The sequence below is a fragment of the Protomyctophum parallelum genome, assembly GCF_964188405.1.
Source record: "Protomyctophum parallelum genome assembly, chromosome: 7".
Lineage (NCBI taxonomy): Eukaryota > Metazoa > Chordata > Actinopteri > Myctophiformes > Myctophidae > Protomyctophum > Protomyctophum parallelum.
The window spans coordinates 2,237,583-2,256,232 of NC_139705.1; the positions used below are offsets into that span (position 1 = coordinate 2,237,583).

At 44.6% G+C, this 18,650-nt stretch overlaps 2 protein-coding genes across 2 annotated transcripts; both read left to right on the forward strand.

Annotated features, from left to right (window-relative positions):
- Nucleotides 1-7,900: 7,900 nt before the first annotated feature.
- LOC310861364 (protein NLRC3-like) lies at nucleotides 7,901-12,622 on the forward strand (the record flags this gene model as incomplete). Its single annotated transcript, XM_083768782.1, has 4 exons — nucleotides 7,901-8,198; nucleotides 8,797-9,030; nucleotides 10,174-11,980; nucleotides 12,439-12,622. The coding sequence occupies 4 exons, from the start codon at nucleotides 7,901-7,903 to the stop codon at nucleotides 12,620-12,622; spliced, it is 2,523 nt and encodes an 840-aa protein (XP_083624908.1).
- Nucleotides 12,623-16,427: 3,805 nt separating this feature from the next.
- LOC310861020 (ceramide-1-phosphate transfer protein-like) lies at nucleotides 16,428-17,321 on the forward strand (the record flags this gene model as incomplete). Its single annotated transcript, XM_083768272.1, has 2 exons — nucleotides 16,428-16,561; nucleotides 16,799-17,321. The coding sequence occupies 2 exons, from the start codon at nucleotides 16,428-16,430 to the stop codon at nucleotides 17,319-17,321; spliced, it is 657 nt and encodes a 218-aa protein (XP_083624398.1).
- Nucleotides 17,322-18,650: the final 1,329 nt, after the last annotated feature.

An 18,650-nucleotide genomic window follows, 5' to 3' on the forward strand; every position in this document is an offset into this window, starting at 1 on the left:
TGGTTCAGTTCTGTATACCCGCGTGCTGTTTGTAAAATGAGAGAGCAAGGAGGAGAGCCCTGCTGCAGTGTCCCGGGGGCGAGGCGGATGAGGAGCAACAACCGGCCGGACTGTGTGACATCCGATGGGGGACGCCGACGCCAATGAGCGACGACCCAGAGCTCCTCCCCCTAGTGGGGGAGGAGGGGCTTGGAGAACGGAAGGAGCTTCGTGGTCAGACGGTATCTCTCAGCGGGGATGCAGCGGAACCAGCAGCGGACAAGACTACCAAAGACCAGAGGAGGGCCATTCTGTGTGGTGCCAGTGACCAGGAGACCAAGCCACGGGGAACTCCTAGTCGACCAGCTACGCCTTCGTCCCCCAAAACCTCATGTTCCCCTGACGAGAGGCCCCCGCCTGTTTCTCCAGCCCAGATCCAGGGCACCAGAGCACCCGGCTTGAAGCGTAGCGAGCCCTCCCAGAGAGGAATCGGTGGAGTCAAGCAGCGTAGTAAGGTGAGCAGTAGCATTCTGAAACCTGTAGCTCCCCAACAGAAAGAAACGGAGACTCGGAGGTCCTCTCCAAAAGATGTCCATCCAAAGATCACCCCCAGCTATGTCCGGACCAAGGGCCAGGTCACAGAAGCCCCACTTGAGGCCTCTAAGCTGCCCTCTTGCCCCAGTCCCCCAGCTCATAAAGAACCAAACGTCGGCTCCACTCAGCTCAAAGCCCCGCATGTACTCTCCTCCGACCTGCAAGAGATGCAGAAGACAGGCGATTACCCGGCAGGCATATCTGTGGCTGGCACGAAGGCTGCACACAGCACTGTCCCTCGGAAAAGTAGTGAAAAATCGGAGAGCTTCCATGGAGAACTGTCAGAGAAATATCTACAGGAGGTAAGAAAAGTATTGATGATTTTGTGTATCGTCATATCGTCATGTAATTTAACCGTGTTACCATTTTGTTTCAGTTTCCCTCGTTAGACAGCCAACGGCTTTTCACAGTGTCGTATAGTTCATATAGTTTCATTCGCTGAACATGTATTATGTTCATTATGTTGCAGTGATCATTTTGTGACGTTACTGTTCTTCAACAGCACCCTTCTCAAGATGCATGCGGTCACCTTCACTCCTCCAGGGCCCTCAGGCCTACGCTGGGTCTGGGGGCTGTCAGCAGACAGACCTCAACCAAGTCCCTCGACCAGTCGGACCTGCAGGCAGCTGCAGTGTCCACCCACGGTTACCACCAGGACCGGCCAGGTGAGATGCCTGCCCGCTGTCTGAAATTTGGCACATTTCTATTTCCCAGTCCAAACACAATTCACAATTGTTTGAGCGTGCTTTGTTTAATTTGTTATGCAGTGATCATTAGAAGAGGACAAATAAAGTTATCTGGGAATAATTAATTTGATTCTTTAGCCTTGTCCTATACGTCATTGTCTGCAGGGGTGAAAGTGTGCCGGGACGGTCCGGAGCTCCGACCCGGTATTTAACTGTCCTATAGCGTCATTATCTGTTTTGCAAAAAAGAAGAAAGAATAATGCATGTCCTTTTCTACTACACAGTCAAATCCGGGGAGTTAAATGATCTCAAATGGATTTTATGGCGTGTACTGAAGACACGAGAATGACGAGAGCTTATTCTTCCATACTGTACTCTCATGTCATTACCAACGAGTGGTCAATCTATTATGGGAAATTGTCTGTGTGCGCGCAGCGCTTTCTCATTTCCCTGCTTGCTATATCAAGCAGAGTAGAGTAGATCATACTGTATGTTACTTATTGGATGATTATGATTACCCAAATGATTTTCAGTCACAGCTTAGTCACAGTGATTAGGCCTCCACAGTGTTCACCTTATAGTTAACTCAGGCACTGGCAGGCGTTTAGTCGGTATCCAAACTGGTTTAGTCAGTATCCAAACAGGGGAGGTGAATGTGTCAAATTATACCACAGGTCATTATACCACAGGTCGTTTTCGGTCGTTTCGGACGCAACAGACTTGAACTCATGCTTCCTTCATGCCTGAGTGTCCAAGTTGCTCCTTTACACCTGACAGGGGGGAGTTTCCCTGGTTGGACGTAGCGCGTGGAAGGAACACGTTATTCCAACCAGTTCCTTTCCCCTCCATCAGGCGTCCCGGCTGGCCAGGGGGAGGCAGTTTAGAGACCAGGATTACTGCATGTTTTTTGTGAGGGTACCTACCCAAGGGGACACGGGGAGAACATGCAAACTCCACACAGAAAGGCCCTTTCGCCAACCCCGCCTTCGGGTATGGGCACTGATGACGCGGAGGAGGAAACACGCCGCCAGCACCCACAGTGTCCCGAGCGGGAATCGAACCCAGGACCTTCTAGCTGTGAGGCGACAGCACTACCAACTGTGCCACCGTGCCCCCCAGTAGTTAGCCCCCCCTAGCTAGTTTCTTGGGACATTTGTGGTCGTAGTGACTACATCTGTCATTATTTTTATTTTCTTTCAGCGATTTTCTTAGTTTTAAGGGTAACTGTATAATTGCAATATTACACGAGAGGGTGTGGGTTAACGTGATTATTGCCACGACAGTGATGCGGTCAGGAACGAGACGAAGTCGAGTTCCGCAAACATCACTGAAGTCGAGGTGCTTAAGTGGAAGTCAGATGGCTGAACTTTAAAGATCAGTAGCATTATGTCAGGAGTTTCATAGTGGGTTTATCTCATGCCTCTTCTCATATTATCTTTTAAGCAGATCACAGACGGTCAGGATCACAGACCACCCCCAAGGCCCCCATGGTGATCAAACCAGGGTCACCGACCACCCACAAGGCCCCCGTGATCAAACCAGGGTCACCGACCACCCACAAGGCCCCCATGGTGATCAAACCAGGGTCACCGACCACCCACAAGGCCCCCTTGGTGATCAAACCAGGGTCACCGACCACCCACAAGGCCCCCTTGGTGATCAAACCATTGTCACCGACCACCCACAAGGCCCCCATGGTGATCAAACCAGGGTCACAGACCACCCACAAGGCCCCCTTGGTGATCAAACCAGGGTCACAGACCACCCACAAGGCCCCCATGGTGATCAAACCAGGGTCACAGACCACCCACAAGGCCCCCGTGATCAAACCAGGGTCACCGACCACCCACAAGGCCCCCTTGGTGATCAAACCATTGTCACCGACCACCCACAAGGCCCCCATGGTGATCAAACCAGGGTCACAGACCACCCACAAGGCCCCCATGGTGATCAAACCAGGGTCACAGACCACCCACAAGGCCCCCGTGGTGATCAAACCATTGTCACCGACCACCCACAAGGCCCCCGTGATCAAACCAGGGTCACCGACCACCCACAAGGCCCCCGTGGTGATCAAACCAGGGTCACAGACCACCCACAAGGCCCCTGTGATCAAACCGGGCCAGTCTGGATTTCGATCCACAGGCTTCTCTGCCCTGCCACCTGCCCGCCTGGCTGCCTTGGGTGCCACCGTCTCTTCTGGGTCCAACGGCAGCACCCATAGTGATCCCTGCCGGCCCTGTCAGTGTGAGTATACAGCACCAATAGTGATCCCTGCCGACCCTGTCAGTGTGAGTATATATAGCACCAATAGTGATCCCTGCCAACCCTGTCAGTGTGAGTATACAGCACCAATAGTGATCCCTGCCGACCCTGTCAGTGTGAGTATACAGCACCAATAGTGATCCCTGCCAACCCTGTCAGTGTGAGTATACAGCGCCAATAGTGATCCCTGCCGACCCTGTCAGTGTGAGTATATATAGCACCAATAGTGATCCCTGCCAACCCTGTCAGTGTGAGTATACAGCACCAATAGTGATCCCTGCCGACCCTGTCAGTGTGAGTATACAGCACCAATAGTGATCCCTGCCAACCCTGTCAGTGTGAGTATACAGCACCAATAGTGATCCCTGCCGACCCTGTCAGTGTGAGTATACAGCACCAATAGTGATCCCTGCCGACCCTGTCAGTGTGAGTATACAGCACCAATAGTGATCCCTGCCGACCCTGTCAGTGTGAGTATACAGCACCAATAGTGATCCCTGCCGACCCTGTCAGTGTGAGTATACAGCGCCAATAGTGATCCCTGCCGACCCTGTCAGTGTGAGTATACAGCACCAATAGTGATCCCTGCCGACCCTGTCAATGTGAGTATACAGCACCAATAGTGATCCCTGCCGACCCTGTCAGTGTGAGTATACAGCACCAATAGTGATCCCTGCCGACCCTGTCAGTGTGAGTATACAGCACCAATAGTGATCCCTGCCGACCCTGTTAGTGTGAGTATACAGCGCCAATAGTGATCCCTGCCGACCCTGTCAGTGTGAGTATACAGCACCAATAGTGATCCCTGCCGACCCTGTCAGTGTGAGTATACAGCGCCAATAGTGATCCCTGCCTACCCTCTCGGTGCTTTACAGGAACACAAATGTTGTATCAAACCATGTGACTAACATTTGAAATGCATTGGGGCGGCCATGACACTTACATCTTGCTTACATCTACCATGCATCATTGTTGTATGCTAGATGTATAGGTGTAATTGAGGCCTTAGCCGTGCGTATATGTATTAGATTTTTTTCAAGGGGCGGTTACAAAAAGGACTCTATTGGTTAGATTAGGTCAATTGAGATTTTTTTTGAGGGGGGCCAAAAAAAATCATATTGCGTTGTCATATCAAGCAGGCAATGCCAGTCGTAGGACTCAGGTGGTCCTATGCACGATTATAATGCTAGCGCTGCCCCGCCAGGGGGGCCTTGCCCCCCTGGGCTCCATTTTTAGTTATTTTTTTTGCGATGAAAATGCTTCAATCTGGTGCACTTTGAGATAAAAATGAAGAGGCTAGATCTATAAAGAACTATTAGATTATTATCATCTTTACTGTGCTATTATTGCCATTTGCCAACATCAGCAGTAGGCTACAAAACAAAACATTGGACAGGGCAGGGGTGGGCAACTTTGATGATGGAGATGGCCACTATATTTCAAACTCACTCCAGAGGGCCACAATGCATATAGTAAAAAATAGCTGATCTACAAGCTCAAATTTTGAGCTTGTAGATTTGCTTTTTTGCAATTTTTAAATTTGGAATCCTGAATTATTTTCACCTATTTTTGAATTGAAATCCGGAAAAGTAATCTTTTTTATTTAATTTCAAATACATTTATATGTTATGATAACTTTATGATTATGAACTGAAATGCAAATATTGGACATAAAAAAGACAGTAGTCTAAAAATAGTACTACTCATTAAGCTATACTAATAGCCTATAGACTGAAGTAATTAAAGCGGGTCATGTTTGCATGTTTGGAATTGTAACAGCTGAAATCAATAACATATCAGTATTCTGATATTAACATGCAGACCGCATTAAGTGAACTGCGCCTGTGCTCAGAGAATACATTCTTCAGCGTGTCCACAATAGTCCACAGCCCACTTTGCCACTCTCTCTGATCCACTGCATCAATAGCACCCCTCCCCCCCAATGGCAGACAAACATGTCAGACACATACATTCAGTTGATCCGAATTAACGTGTGTGTTAAATCCCTGTGCCTCAGGAATGTCGTACTTCCTGTTCTTTCCAGATGGGAGATGGCCATGTTAGATGTTCCTTGCATGCCTGTACAATACTTTTTCGTTTGTTTATAGCAGCATGTTTCGAGTTGTTATAACTAGTGCTGCTAGGGAATATCACTGCCAAATATCACTGGAAAACCAATCCAGCACAAAAGGTAGTTTTATATTTTATTATTAACATTATTACAAAAAAAACAAAAAAACTTCTTTGCCTTTTTTACTATTTGTAAAACCATTTTTGAATAGTTCAACTAGCCAATCTACATTGACACGTTGTGAGCTTGTAGACTGGCCATTTTAACTATTCAAAAATGTTTTGCAAAATAGTAAAAAAAAAAAAAAGGCAAAGAAGTTTAGGGATAAGGGGTTTAGCGGTGACGGAAATGGAGCCCAATCTGCCTGGGGCTAATATGCATTGATGGCAGATGAAGGCTAGATACGCAAGGCTGGGTCAGATTACCCATTTACAAATCATTGCTTTCTCCTTTTGTCAGAGACAAGACTATAATACACTGTGAAATGTTCCTGTGCGTATGCAATACTTAACATACAGCACGTACACTCGTACAGTATGTGCTGTATGTTAATTTGACAGGAAAATGTACTTGAAAATGTAAATGTAACACATGAATATAAAAACGAAAATAACAGATCTAGCTATGTATACATCTACCATCACTCTCTCTCTGTTGTGTGCACTATACTATGTAAGTCTGTCAATTAAGATGATGACTGACTATACCTTCTTTCCATGGTCTCCCCTCCTGTAGTTCGTGGGTCATCTGCGACGGGCGGCGGTGCTGCTGCGACGGGCCGCGGTGCTGCTGCGACGGGCCGCGGCGCTGCTGCGACGGGCCGCGGTGCTGCTCGGACTGAAAGAACACAGGAGACTGTGTCCCAGGTGAAGAAGGCCTCTATATAGACTCGAGTTCTTTGCCATCACAATTTACGCATTTATCAGACGCTATTAATCCAGAGTGATTTACAGTAAAGGCCTATTCATAGTCTGGATTTTCGGTGGCGAGCTGACCACCGCGACCACCGCGAAATAACGTTGAGCGGTGGTGAGTAAAAACAGAGAGAAGGGCTGGATCGGTGGCGGTGGATTGCTCTTCACCGCGGCTCGTGACGTCGTGTTGTAGTTCGGTGGTCACCTAACCACCGCAAATCCAGACTATGTATGAGCCTTGAGCAAGAACAACACATGGTGATACATCAAATACATAGAAATGGTCATCTAGAATCATGAGTAAGCTATCCGTCAGCTAACATTAGAACATTTATGTACAATGAAACTATGAGTGCTATGTCTCCATAAAATGCTATCAAAGTAAAATAAATTAAGTTTAGCCTTTGCATAAATGACTGTAAGGCTGTCGAGGCTAGGGCAAGTGCTACGGGCTAAGATGGAGTCTGAAGAGGTGAGTTTTCAGACTGTGAGGTTTAATGTTGGGTTTTTTTCTTTTGGGATTGGGTGTCAGAATCAGGACTGTAGGACTGTTAGCATGTCGGACAAAACAAAACCCCCCCTCTGTGAGGTCACTGCAATCTCTGCCTGATGACAGTATGTTAGGACGGAGCAAGACCTTTGAGAGGGCCAATTGCTGCCTATTCACAGTAAAATCCTCGCTGCTAATTGAACCCTGAGAATGTGAAAATAGACCAATTTTAACACACAGAGGTAAATGAATTTGTCATGAATTCAGAGACACAAGTTGTTAATCAGATATTGCATTATTGTACCTGAAGTTGTTTTATTTCACCGAAACAAAATTTTGGCGTTTTTTGCCTTTATTGATAGGGTACAGTAGGTAATTAAGACAGGAAAAGGGGAGAGAGATGGGGAGTGACGCGCGGCAAAGGCCGTCGGGCTGGCTTGACAGCCTAGGTGCCCAGACGGTTGAGCTAAGCGTCCGGGCCTCACCAAAACATTTTGCTGATTTGGATGTATAAATAAATTGTATAATGAAATATACATAGTAACTAGAAAACACACACACACACACACACACACACACACACACACACACACACACACACACACACACACACACAGCTTTTGGGGTGGAGAGAAAAACACCTGCTTGCCTCAATCTGTGTTTTTACAGCTTGGTTGTAAATGATTGATTGATTCAGTCACGATAGAACATGTAGTTGCTCAACCTTTCACACATACACCTAGATAAAACATTGAATTCTGTACGGTTCCCATAGTATGCGTAGTGATTGTCCATTCAACTGACTAGAAATATAATAGTTGTATATTTTATTGTGAACGCCGCTTTAGAGAACAAAGCTGAGATGTCAACACCCTCTTTCCGTTTGTACCAGGAACCAACCATGGACTTACTTGAGGAGCACCTCTTGAAAACTCTGAAGGAGCTGAAAGCCAAGGAGTTCGAGGACTTCAAGGTTCACTTGCGACACCCCGATATCTTTGAAGGCCTCGTTCCAATCCCGCCGCTCGCAACCCCACGGGTTCCAATACCACAGCTCCTCCTCGAGAAGAACAACAAGACGGCCATCGCTCAGCTAATCGTGTTGAGTTACCCCAGTCACGCTCCTCAGATCATGGCGAATGTTCTGAAGAAGATCCACAGGGATGATCTTCTGGACCGGTTTCCACCCATGCCAAAAGGTAGGCGAAGCCTCATCCCTGCAGGCCAAAGGGGGAATTCCATCAGGCTAGTGGTTAACCCATTTAGACCTGAGAACGATTCTACAAAATGTCTTCTAAATCATGACAGTTTTCTGAAAAAAACCCTAACCCTAACCCCATGTCAGTGGTTCTCAACCTTTTTCATGTCAAGGACCCCCAGAATGATCTGTATTTTTCCTCCGACCCCCATCTGAAAATATGTTGTTCCAGCGACCCCCAAGAAGCAAAGATTTGAGTTAAAAAAAACGTTCGCTCTGAAAGAATATATATTCAGAGATTTGCGCCACATTTTCACGATTTTTCAAAAATAGTAGAACTACAAGCTCATAGCGCGGCACTCGAGCTCACAGATCTGCTATTTTTCAATAGCTAAAGTATAACATAATGCTTAAAACACCAAAAATGGGTTAAGATGTTGTCTTTCTACGTGGGAGACGGTTCAAAGGGGAGATTGCGCTCACCCGTAGTGCGTAATATCCCCCCTCCCCCAACCGGAGATATAGGTGCACACATACAAACACTTGCTATGTGTGTTCAGCATCAGCAACAACTCCATTTTCATTCCCCTCGTCTTCAGAGAAACATTTTGTCGACCGACACCGCAAGGACCTGATCCAGAGAGTGACCATGATCGATCCCATCCTGGATCTGCTCCTTCAGAAGGCCGTCGTCACCAAAGAGGGCTACGACACTGTGAGGTCCAAGGCCACCACTCAGCAGAGGATGAGGGAACTCTACGCACTCCTGAACTCCAGAAAGGCCAAAGACCTTTTCTACAAAGGTCTAGAAGAACACGAGAAGCTTCTTCTCGGTGATCTGTACGTATAATGCTCATTTACAACAATAATATTTTGTTTTTGTTTTTAAAGTGAAAGGTGCACATTCAAACGAACGTGTGTAACAAACGTCTCCTTTTGCCATTAGTACGAGAATGCATCTACAGTATGTCATTTTCTTTCTATCAAAGAGATCCACACTCTAATTCCAGTCTTGAATACAAATCATAAATGCTTACCCAGAACATTCATAATGTCATTACTCATTTTATGTTCACTGTGGTGCTAACTTTGTAAGGGGTGATCTTTGTTATTTTTTAATGTGTATTACTATTTTTCTATTTGGTTAAAGGACAACACGATTTCCAACCTACCTTTATTTAGGCTAATTGCCCCTCACCGATGCTGAAGGTAAAAACCGTAAAATGGTTAAATTGTTTCCTATTGGGTCTGTGTCTCATTAGGACAGCTGTGGACACTTCAGAAACCTGCCTATCAGTGACATCATCTGTCTCAGGTGAGTATGTTGTTAAGTTATGTTACAATCCTTATGTCTAGGGAATGAAGGATTGTGACATAAAGTTGGAAAGTGAATTGTTGTTCTATTAGTAGACCCTCGATAAGGTTCTTAAAGTTCACATGCAGTTCACAATTAAAAGGCAGTACTCATTTGGCCCCTTCGGAAAAGTAATTGCCCACCCCTGCTTTAAACTAAAGCAACCATGATTTATGAATTTCCAACCTTAAGTAACATTTATAAAAGGAGATTGTTCAAGACATGGATTTACCATACACAGGAAAAATAAGCCCTGGTGCAAAGCAATAACCAAATAAACAGAACTGAACCTAGACTTACTTTTAAACCTCTAACTAAACTAACCCACACCAAATCAAAATTACAAATATAAATCTAACATAATCTAACTACTCTAGTCCATATCAAAAAGTATGGCTTGCGCGATGCGATCAGAAATCACTATTTACATCTGAACGTCGGGCGGAGTGGATCCATATGGGAGGTGCGCGCACTGATCCCCATGATGGGGGAAACGTAGGCGCTGTCTAGCAGCCTGGGCAGCACGAAAGGTTAGACTCTCTGTCTCTCTCTCTCTCTCTCTCTCTCTCTCTCTCTGAGCAAGGCTGTTAAACAGTGAATTGCTTTGTTTACTACACTACAGGTCCGTTGGTGAAAGGGCGTCCCATTACTTACTATGAAGACCAGCTTCAAGTCAACATGGACAGTACTTTTGTCAAATTGGGCACAGAGCATGAGGTTAAGTTTGAAAAGGTCTTCATCCCACTCCACAATCTAGACATCAAAGACACAGACATCCACAGCCACCATGAGGTCAGACAGATGGAGATGAAGAAGGCAGGAGAGGGAACACAAATCCAACTCTGCGAAATGAACAAGGACTCTTCTGGAAGAAACATAAGAACAGTGCTGACAACGGGCTGTGCAGGAATTGGCAAAACGTTCCTCGTACAGAAATTTTTGTCTGACTGGGCCAAGAAATGTTTCCCCCAAGATCCACACCTTGTGTTCCCGCTCAAGTTCCGCCAGTTAAATCTGCTTAAGGGTCAGAACTTTAGTTTGGCAAAGCTAATGCACAAATGCATTAAGGAAACCAGATGTATTGAGGAAGACGTTCTTAATGACATCTTCACGGTATTGCAGAAGTCAGGAGACTACAACAAGAGCCCCTTCAAAGTCATGATCGTTATGGATGGATTTGATGAAAATCATTTCCAGTTCGATTTCAAAACAGACTTTGAAATGAATGTGGTGGATTCGTACCCAGTGGAACATCTGATTGTGAACCTCATCAAGGGAGAGCTGCTCCCCTCTGCTCACATCTGGATAACCTCACGGCCTGCAGCAGTCAAACAGATTCCTAAGAAGTTTGTTCACAGGCTGACAGAAGTACGAGGGTTCATCAAAGATGACCAGAAGAAGGAATTCTTCACGAAGAGCATCAATGATGAGAACCAGGCCAGCTCAATCTACTCGCACATCAAGAATTCAAAGATCCTCCACACCATGTGTGAAATCCCTGTCTTCTGTTGGATCCTTGCTACCGTCGTGCAGAACATGGGGACGACAGACAGGCTGCCCAAAACCCTGGTTGAGATGTACTGTCACTTCCTGTTGGGTGAGACACTGCGGGAAAAGATGAAGGATCCTGAAGTGGATGCGGCAGACAAAGAGAAGTTCATAAAGGATGCAGGAGAAGTTCTTCTGAAGCTGGGCAGACTGGCTTTTTACCAACTGGACAAAGGCAACATAATTTTCTACGAGAAAGACCTGGAAGCGTGTGGTCTTGATGTGAACAACATCTCACTGTACTCAGGCTTGTGCACAACCTTCTTTAAAAAAGACGGTGTGTTTTTCCACAAAACGGTCTACTGTTTTGTTCATCTGAGCATCCAGGAGTTTCTGGCTGCAGTCTACCTGTTCCACTGCTTCACACAGAGGAACATGGAGGTCCTGAAGACATTCCTTGGAACCAGCCGTGTCAGTTCCCTGTCTGACTTCCTGAAGGCTGCTATGACAAAAACCATGACGAGTGAAAGTGGACACCTGGACCTCTTTGTCCGCTTCCTTCATGGCCTCTCACTGCAGTCCAACCAGAGTCTGTTAGGAGGCCTGCTGGGTCACACAGACAACAGTCCAGAGGAGATCCAGAGAGCCATCAGCAACCTGAAGAAGATGGATGATCGTGACTTCTCTCCTGACAGATGCATCAACATCTTCCACTGTCTGATGGAGATGAACGACCCGTCAGTAAGTGAGGGGATCCAACAGTACCTGGAGTCAGAGAGCAGATCAGGGAAGGAACTCTCTGAAACCCAGTGTTCAGCTCTGGCCTCCATGCTGCAGATGTCAGAGGAGGTTCTGGAGGAGTTGGACCTGGACAAATACAACACAGGCGTGTTGGGGCGACCGAGACTGATCCCAGCTGTGAGGAACTGCACAACAGCCAGGTTAATAGTCATGTGAATAACAACATGAGCACCATTCAGTCATGTACTATTACTACAAATAATAAACACAATAAATAATAAACACAGACATGCATGCGCACATGCACGCACACATGCGTACTGCACGCACGCATGCATGCACGCACACACGCACACACACACACACACACACACAAATAAATGTGTATTACTGTATGTAACAGACCCCTATCTGAATAAATTGTGTGCAAGGGACGACCACACACGATCTTTTTATTTTAATTTATTTAAGGAAATAGCTGATCTGCAACCTCGCAACATGTCGCATTGTTACACATTGTGAGCTTGTAGATCAATTTCTTCTGTTTTCTTCTGAGGGGAGAGTAATATTAAGCACAGTATATATACACCTGTGTGCGTGCGTGCGTGTACGTCCTTGGTCTGACCTAAATCTCTGATTTTAATCTGTCATTATACAGACTTGTTGGCTGTAACCTCCAGAAGGAAGACATTGAAGTTGTGGCTTCAGCTCTCAGTTCTAATCCATCCCATCTACGACACCTGGACATCAGTTACAACCACCTAGGCCATTATCTGCACCTGCTCTGTGATGCAATGAAGAGTCCAAATTGTAGACTGGAGACTCTACGGTCAGATATATAATTTTCATAATTTATTTACGTGATTATACTGTTAATATTGTGGTGATGCTTTATTGGTAGATTGTGAATAAGATTGATATCATATCTTTTGACTAGAATAATGATAAGGTACAGTGACTATAGTACGTGTTACAATTGAGTTAAATGAACACGAACCCCTTCGCTTCTTTCTTTCTTTGGTTGAACCGAAGTGGTTCAGGACCTCCTAGGGGTCCTGGAGCCCCTGTTGAAGACCCCTGCTCTACAGCATTGGTTCTCAAACATGTTCATGTCAAGGACCCCCAAATTGACATGTATGTTTCAGCAGACCCCCATCTGAAAATATTTTCTGCTAGGGACCCCCGTAAGAGAATATCTTCTGTGTGAAGTGAGGGGCGCTAATATATTAAAGTCTAACTCGTGTTGATTAGGTGATGTAATGGTGATGTAAAACAAACGGTGCCAACAGAAACATTAAATGCCATTAACAATAAAGCGACAATATGACGTAACGAGGGACAATATGACGGAAATCTTCCCTTCATTGTCAATGGCATTTTTAAAACAAACATTGAACTAAAAACAAACATTAAACCTGTATATAAGGAGCCTTAGGAGGGCCTCAAAAAATAGCCAATAGCCAAATCATACCTGTGTGAAGTGACTATGTGAAGTGAAGTGACTAGACATAGGAGGGGCTCAATCAAATTAATTGTATTGTCTTTTGCTCCAGCAGATTATCAGCTTCACTTGTCTTCTGTCCAAAATAATGTCTTTTATAGCAGGCAATCAAACACATATTTCTTTTTATTTTTTTAATTTAGACTGATGAACTGCTGGTTGTCGGAGAAAAGCTGTGAAGTTCTGGCCTCAGCTCTCAGCTGTAATACTTCTCATCTGAGAGAATTAGACTTGACCTTCAACGTCTTGCCGGTGTCTGGACTGAAGAACTTCTCTGGATTGGAAACGCTCAAGTGAGTAGACTTGGTCTGTCCTGTCTTTCTGTCTTTCTGTCTGTCTGTCTGTCTGTCAGAGGGTATGCTCGAGACATCATCCATTTGAGTGTCCTCAGTGCTGGTCAGTACCATCGGAAGAAATTGCATTACTCGATACATGTAAAAACAAGTATTTGTAATTGTATTTGTAACTCCTCTCATCCAAGCCAGGTGGCAGTGAGTTTGTCATGGTGCCTGGTGAAGATAATGCTAGCAGAAACGGTGTAGTGTCAGAGACGTTGTGTTAGACAGTACAGACATTGATGCATTGTTGTTCTGAATTCCTACAGTGTGAAACATGGAGGAGAACTCTGGACTAATCCTCAACTCCTTACACAATGTGAGTACCTGTCTGTTTGTCTGTCTGTCTGTCTGTCTGCTCCTCTTTGTTATGTGCTGCTATGTGGCATATTGCTAACTTGCTACTGCCACGTGCAGTGGTGGAAAGTAACTAATTTACTCAAGTATTACTCAAGTATTGTATTTCCTGTATGTAAATGCAATAATGAGGTACCTTTACTTTACTTGAGTATTTCCATTTTTCAATACTTTGTACTTCTACTCCACTACCACACTTTAGCGTTTAATCACATTAACCAATATTTTATACAATAGGCTATTGGAAAATAGCAGATCTACAATCTCGTAGCTGCTATGAGCTTTAATGTAGATCATAGCGCACACTCTCTCTCTCTATTATTTTTGAGGGGCGCTAGCCCCTCAAACATTAAATGCCATTGACAATGGGGTGTGAATTAATGTTTTTTGAGTGGTGCAACCACTCCAAGGAACAGCAATGTCCGTGTTCAACTATGTGTGTGCCTGTGTATGTGTTGGTTCATGAGCACCAGTATGACTATGACTACCGTACCAGTAGGGGCGCTGTTCTGCCAGAAACAGAGAGAGAGAGATAGTATTAGTGCTGCACTGTTGCCTGCTAATGAGAGAGAGAGAGAGAGGAGAGGAGGGGAGGGGGGGGGGTTGCACCACTCAGTTCACACGGGTGTGATTTCTTTAATACTGTGTTGTTTTCTCATCAGATTCCCGTCGTCTCACTCTGGACCCAAACACAGCAAGCAGAACACTCTGTCTGTCTGACGACAACAGGATGGCAACAAAGGGGGCAGAGCCTCAGTCATACCCTGACCATCCCGACAGATTTGATGACGAGTATGACCAGGTTCTGTGTACAGAAGGTCTGTCCGGAAGCTGTTACCTGTGGGAGGTAGAGAGGAGTGAAGCAGATGTCAGGATAGGAGCGACTTACAGACGAATCAGCAGGAGAGGAGAGGGCAGTGGGCTTGGAGAGAATGATCTTTCCTGGAGTCTGTACTGTGGGCCCCTTTACGCTGTCATTCACAATAGTAGCACCACTTACCTCCCTGACGATCTCCCTGACTCCAACAGAGTAGCAGTGTATCTGGACTGCCCTGCAGGGACTCTGTCCTTCTATGACGTGTCCTCCGACTCACTGACACACATTTACACCTTCCAGAGCACATTCACTGAACCTCTGTACCCTGGGTTTGGGCTTGATGGTGACTCTCCCTCAGTGTCTTTGGGAGGACAGATAACATCTCAGAGCCTCTCTGCTTCTGGTGACTAATATTGTCCTAATGCATGAGGAGGCCGTGTTCTTTTACTGTATGTATTTCATTTTATGTAATAAAAAAAAAAATATGATAAAAAACAAATGGGAGCAGTTGTACGCACTGCATTTAATGTTCTTGTTACAATATTGATCTATAAAAGTACATTGTAAATTTCTGAAACGATAACATAAAATAAACGTTTTATTGATGATATAAGTGTCCTTGTATTTATTTCTATGTAGTTTGGGTGAGTTTATCAAGGTGCACTGAAGCGATGGTCCTCAAAGTGGCAGTCCGGGGACCCCCAGTGGTCCTTTGGGGGGTCCCCAGCAAGATGTGTTAAAACCATTTCAACAAATGTATCCATTTATTTAAACTTTGGCTATTCAAGCATAGCAGAGTACAATCTTACAGCGCGGTACGAGAGCTTGTAGATCAGTTTAAAAAAAATAATAATAATACAAAACTCTTCTGGGGGTCCCTGGAACAAAAATTTCCAGACGGGTGTCCTCAGTCAAATACGTAATTTTGCTCCGTTGCTCTCCCCAGGTTGGCAGAGGGAGAGTAGTGCCCAGAATTACACAACAATTGACACTGGGTTAAAATAATTAGTTGCAAAATCGTGGGATAAAAAAAAAGTATCAATTTGGGGGTAAATGGCATGACACAGTTTGAGCAGCACTTCATTGAGGTTCAGACAATCAGAGTGGAAAAACATTTACGCCAAAGAAGAAAGCGGCGCTACAAAATAAAAGTTTAAAGACTTTTCTTCTCTTAATCTGACATGTTTCAGTGCATGGACTTCATAAAAACAGTAAAAACATATCGAAAAAGGATTTGATGCATTAATCATAAATGCTATGTAGGCTATGTCTATAATAACGAGTGTTTTGATCATTTATTATACTATTACACACATACTAATAGCCAGCTGGGCTTAATAAGTACAGAGCAACTGTAGAAAACATACAAGCCAAACGTTGCGTGAAATAACCCTGGCGCTGACTTCTTATCACTGCCATTGGTGCTCAACGGAGTCAACGCCCCCGCCACCAGTCCACAGCCAAACAGGTTTAATGCTTGCAGCACTCCAGCATCCAACTCACTTCAAGGGAAAGGCTCGCTCAACTCAAGTTGACAGTCTACACTGGTGTATGCTGGGTGCAGATTCAGGGAATACGTATAGAAAGAGAATAAAGTCTGAACTCCAGCACCCACTAAAAGTCAGCGCCCTGACAGTATGGCTGATTCTGTGGCAGCGGATGGACAGAAATTCTCCATGAAAGAAGTTCACGACTCGTTCAAGGGATGTCTGTTGGAAAACAAAGAAGTCTCCATTGCGCACTATGCTGCGGGGTGGCGTGGGCTAGTAAGGTAAGAGCTTTAGAGTTACAATAATACAGGTCAACCCTGTTCTTGTTCTGGTTTTCTGCCTCTACTATTAAGTCTGTTTCTGTTTGTCATGCAAAAAGTATTTATCCCAATGCAGAGTAACATTTGCTGCCATCATTGAGCAGTTATAATGTACCTCATATTGATCATGCTGTAATGGACCAGCTATAGGCTACCATTTAACATGATATGTTATTTTTATTTTTTATATTTATATAGGTTTATGAATAGCATGGGCAGTGTGTTCATCTTCGTCTCCAAGGACGCTGTCAGTAAAATCCAGATCCTAGTCGACTTCCTCAACGGTGAGAACGGCTCCCACTATGTCACCATCCAGTCTATGGTCAAATATGAGTTGGAGAATGAACTGGTGGACGTCGACAAGAGGGGCAGTCACCCAGAGTCGGGCAGCCGCACCCTGTTAAGACTCCACCGTACCCTGCAGTTTTTGGAGCTGTTCATGGAGCGCCTCCGTACCAGTACAGAAGACTGTAAGACCTCAGTCATGTGCGCAGAGTCCTACGATGAGTCCCTGGCCCGGCACCATCCCAGGGTTATACGTACGGCTGTGAGAACAGCACTTCGCGTCCTGCCGGGCCGTGACAAGTTCTTTAAAGCGATGAATGTAGGTACCCAGGAGCAGGTGGTGGCCATGCTAGGTGATGCTCTACCGCTCATCTCCGAGGTGTACAGGATCACAGAGGACGTCTATGCTCGACACAAACTCTTGGAAATACCTTAGAGTTTGAGAATAAAAAAGGTGTTTTTTTCCCCCCCACTGGGATGTGGCTCAATTAAGTTGTAAAGACATGATGAAATGATACAATTGTTCATGTTAGTTGTTGATTTATCAATGGGCATTATATCCAATCTGCCAACATTCTCTGGTTGTACTGTCCTGTAAATTCCTGGCACTGCTTTGTTCCACCTACATTACATTGTTAAATCCTGAGTGTTCATTTATCTCTGAGAGTGAACAAATGGAACCAACAAAATTCTCTGCGCTCTTGCACCAACAAATATTAAAGTCCACACACTGGATCCAGCTCTAAATATATTTTTGATTTAGATAACCAAGTTGACGTTTCGAGCTTCCTCAAATGCCTGACACGGCAAAGGTACTGTATCTCATTCCCATCTTTGTCCATTGGATGGTCAAAATGACCTAAATTACATAATTTGGTGAAATCAAGTCAACTTGAATATGTACCTGCTGTTAATGTCCCTTTAATATTGATTGGCATGGAAATATCCGTAAGGCCCGGGACTATTGCTGAAATGTCATATGCTGTGACAGTTTGTGGTACTTTAATAAATGTTGCATACAATATGTTGAAATAATTCTGACCTTTATTGCATTTAATTTTAGTCTTGTACATTTTTTGCATTATTCCAATTTAGGGGGGCGTGGTAACATTTTGATAGACCATCAGCTATTTTGGGCCAAGGTGCGCTGCTTTTCTTTTCTACCTATCATTACACAGTAGGTTGTGAAATTTTGAATGCATGAAACATAACCTTTTGGCTAAATTGACTGTGTATGTTTCATTGTGCTGGGTGCCAATAATGTTAGTTGAAGCGGGTTTTTTTTTTTTTTACACATTTGCTTCATTTCATGATCTAGATTCACATATGAGTAAACTAAGGCACCAGTACTTGTTTCAGATGTTAGGTATATGTATTTATGACATATAAAGATTTTGTGTTGCCAAAATCAATATAACACATTTTACAAGCAAAAACAGCAGCACAAGATTCTCGTTTTTTGGTTATATACTTTTATATACATTTCTGGCCCCTTTAACCCAAAGTTCAGAAGGGTATTATCTATGAAAAAATGCATTGAATGAGTAGCCTAGTGCCCATGACATGGGAACAAAACTCATTTTCTAAGCACTTTTTCATAGGTCCCAACACGGCCTAAATGGCATGACACAGTTTGAGCAGCACTTCATTGAGGTTCAGACAATCAGAGTGGAAAAACATTTACACCAAAGAAGAAAGTGGCGCTACAAAATAAAAGTTTAAAGACTTTTCTTCTCTTAACCAGCCTTTTATCAGTGCATGGACT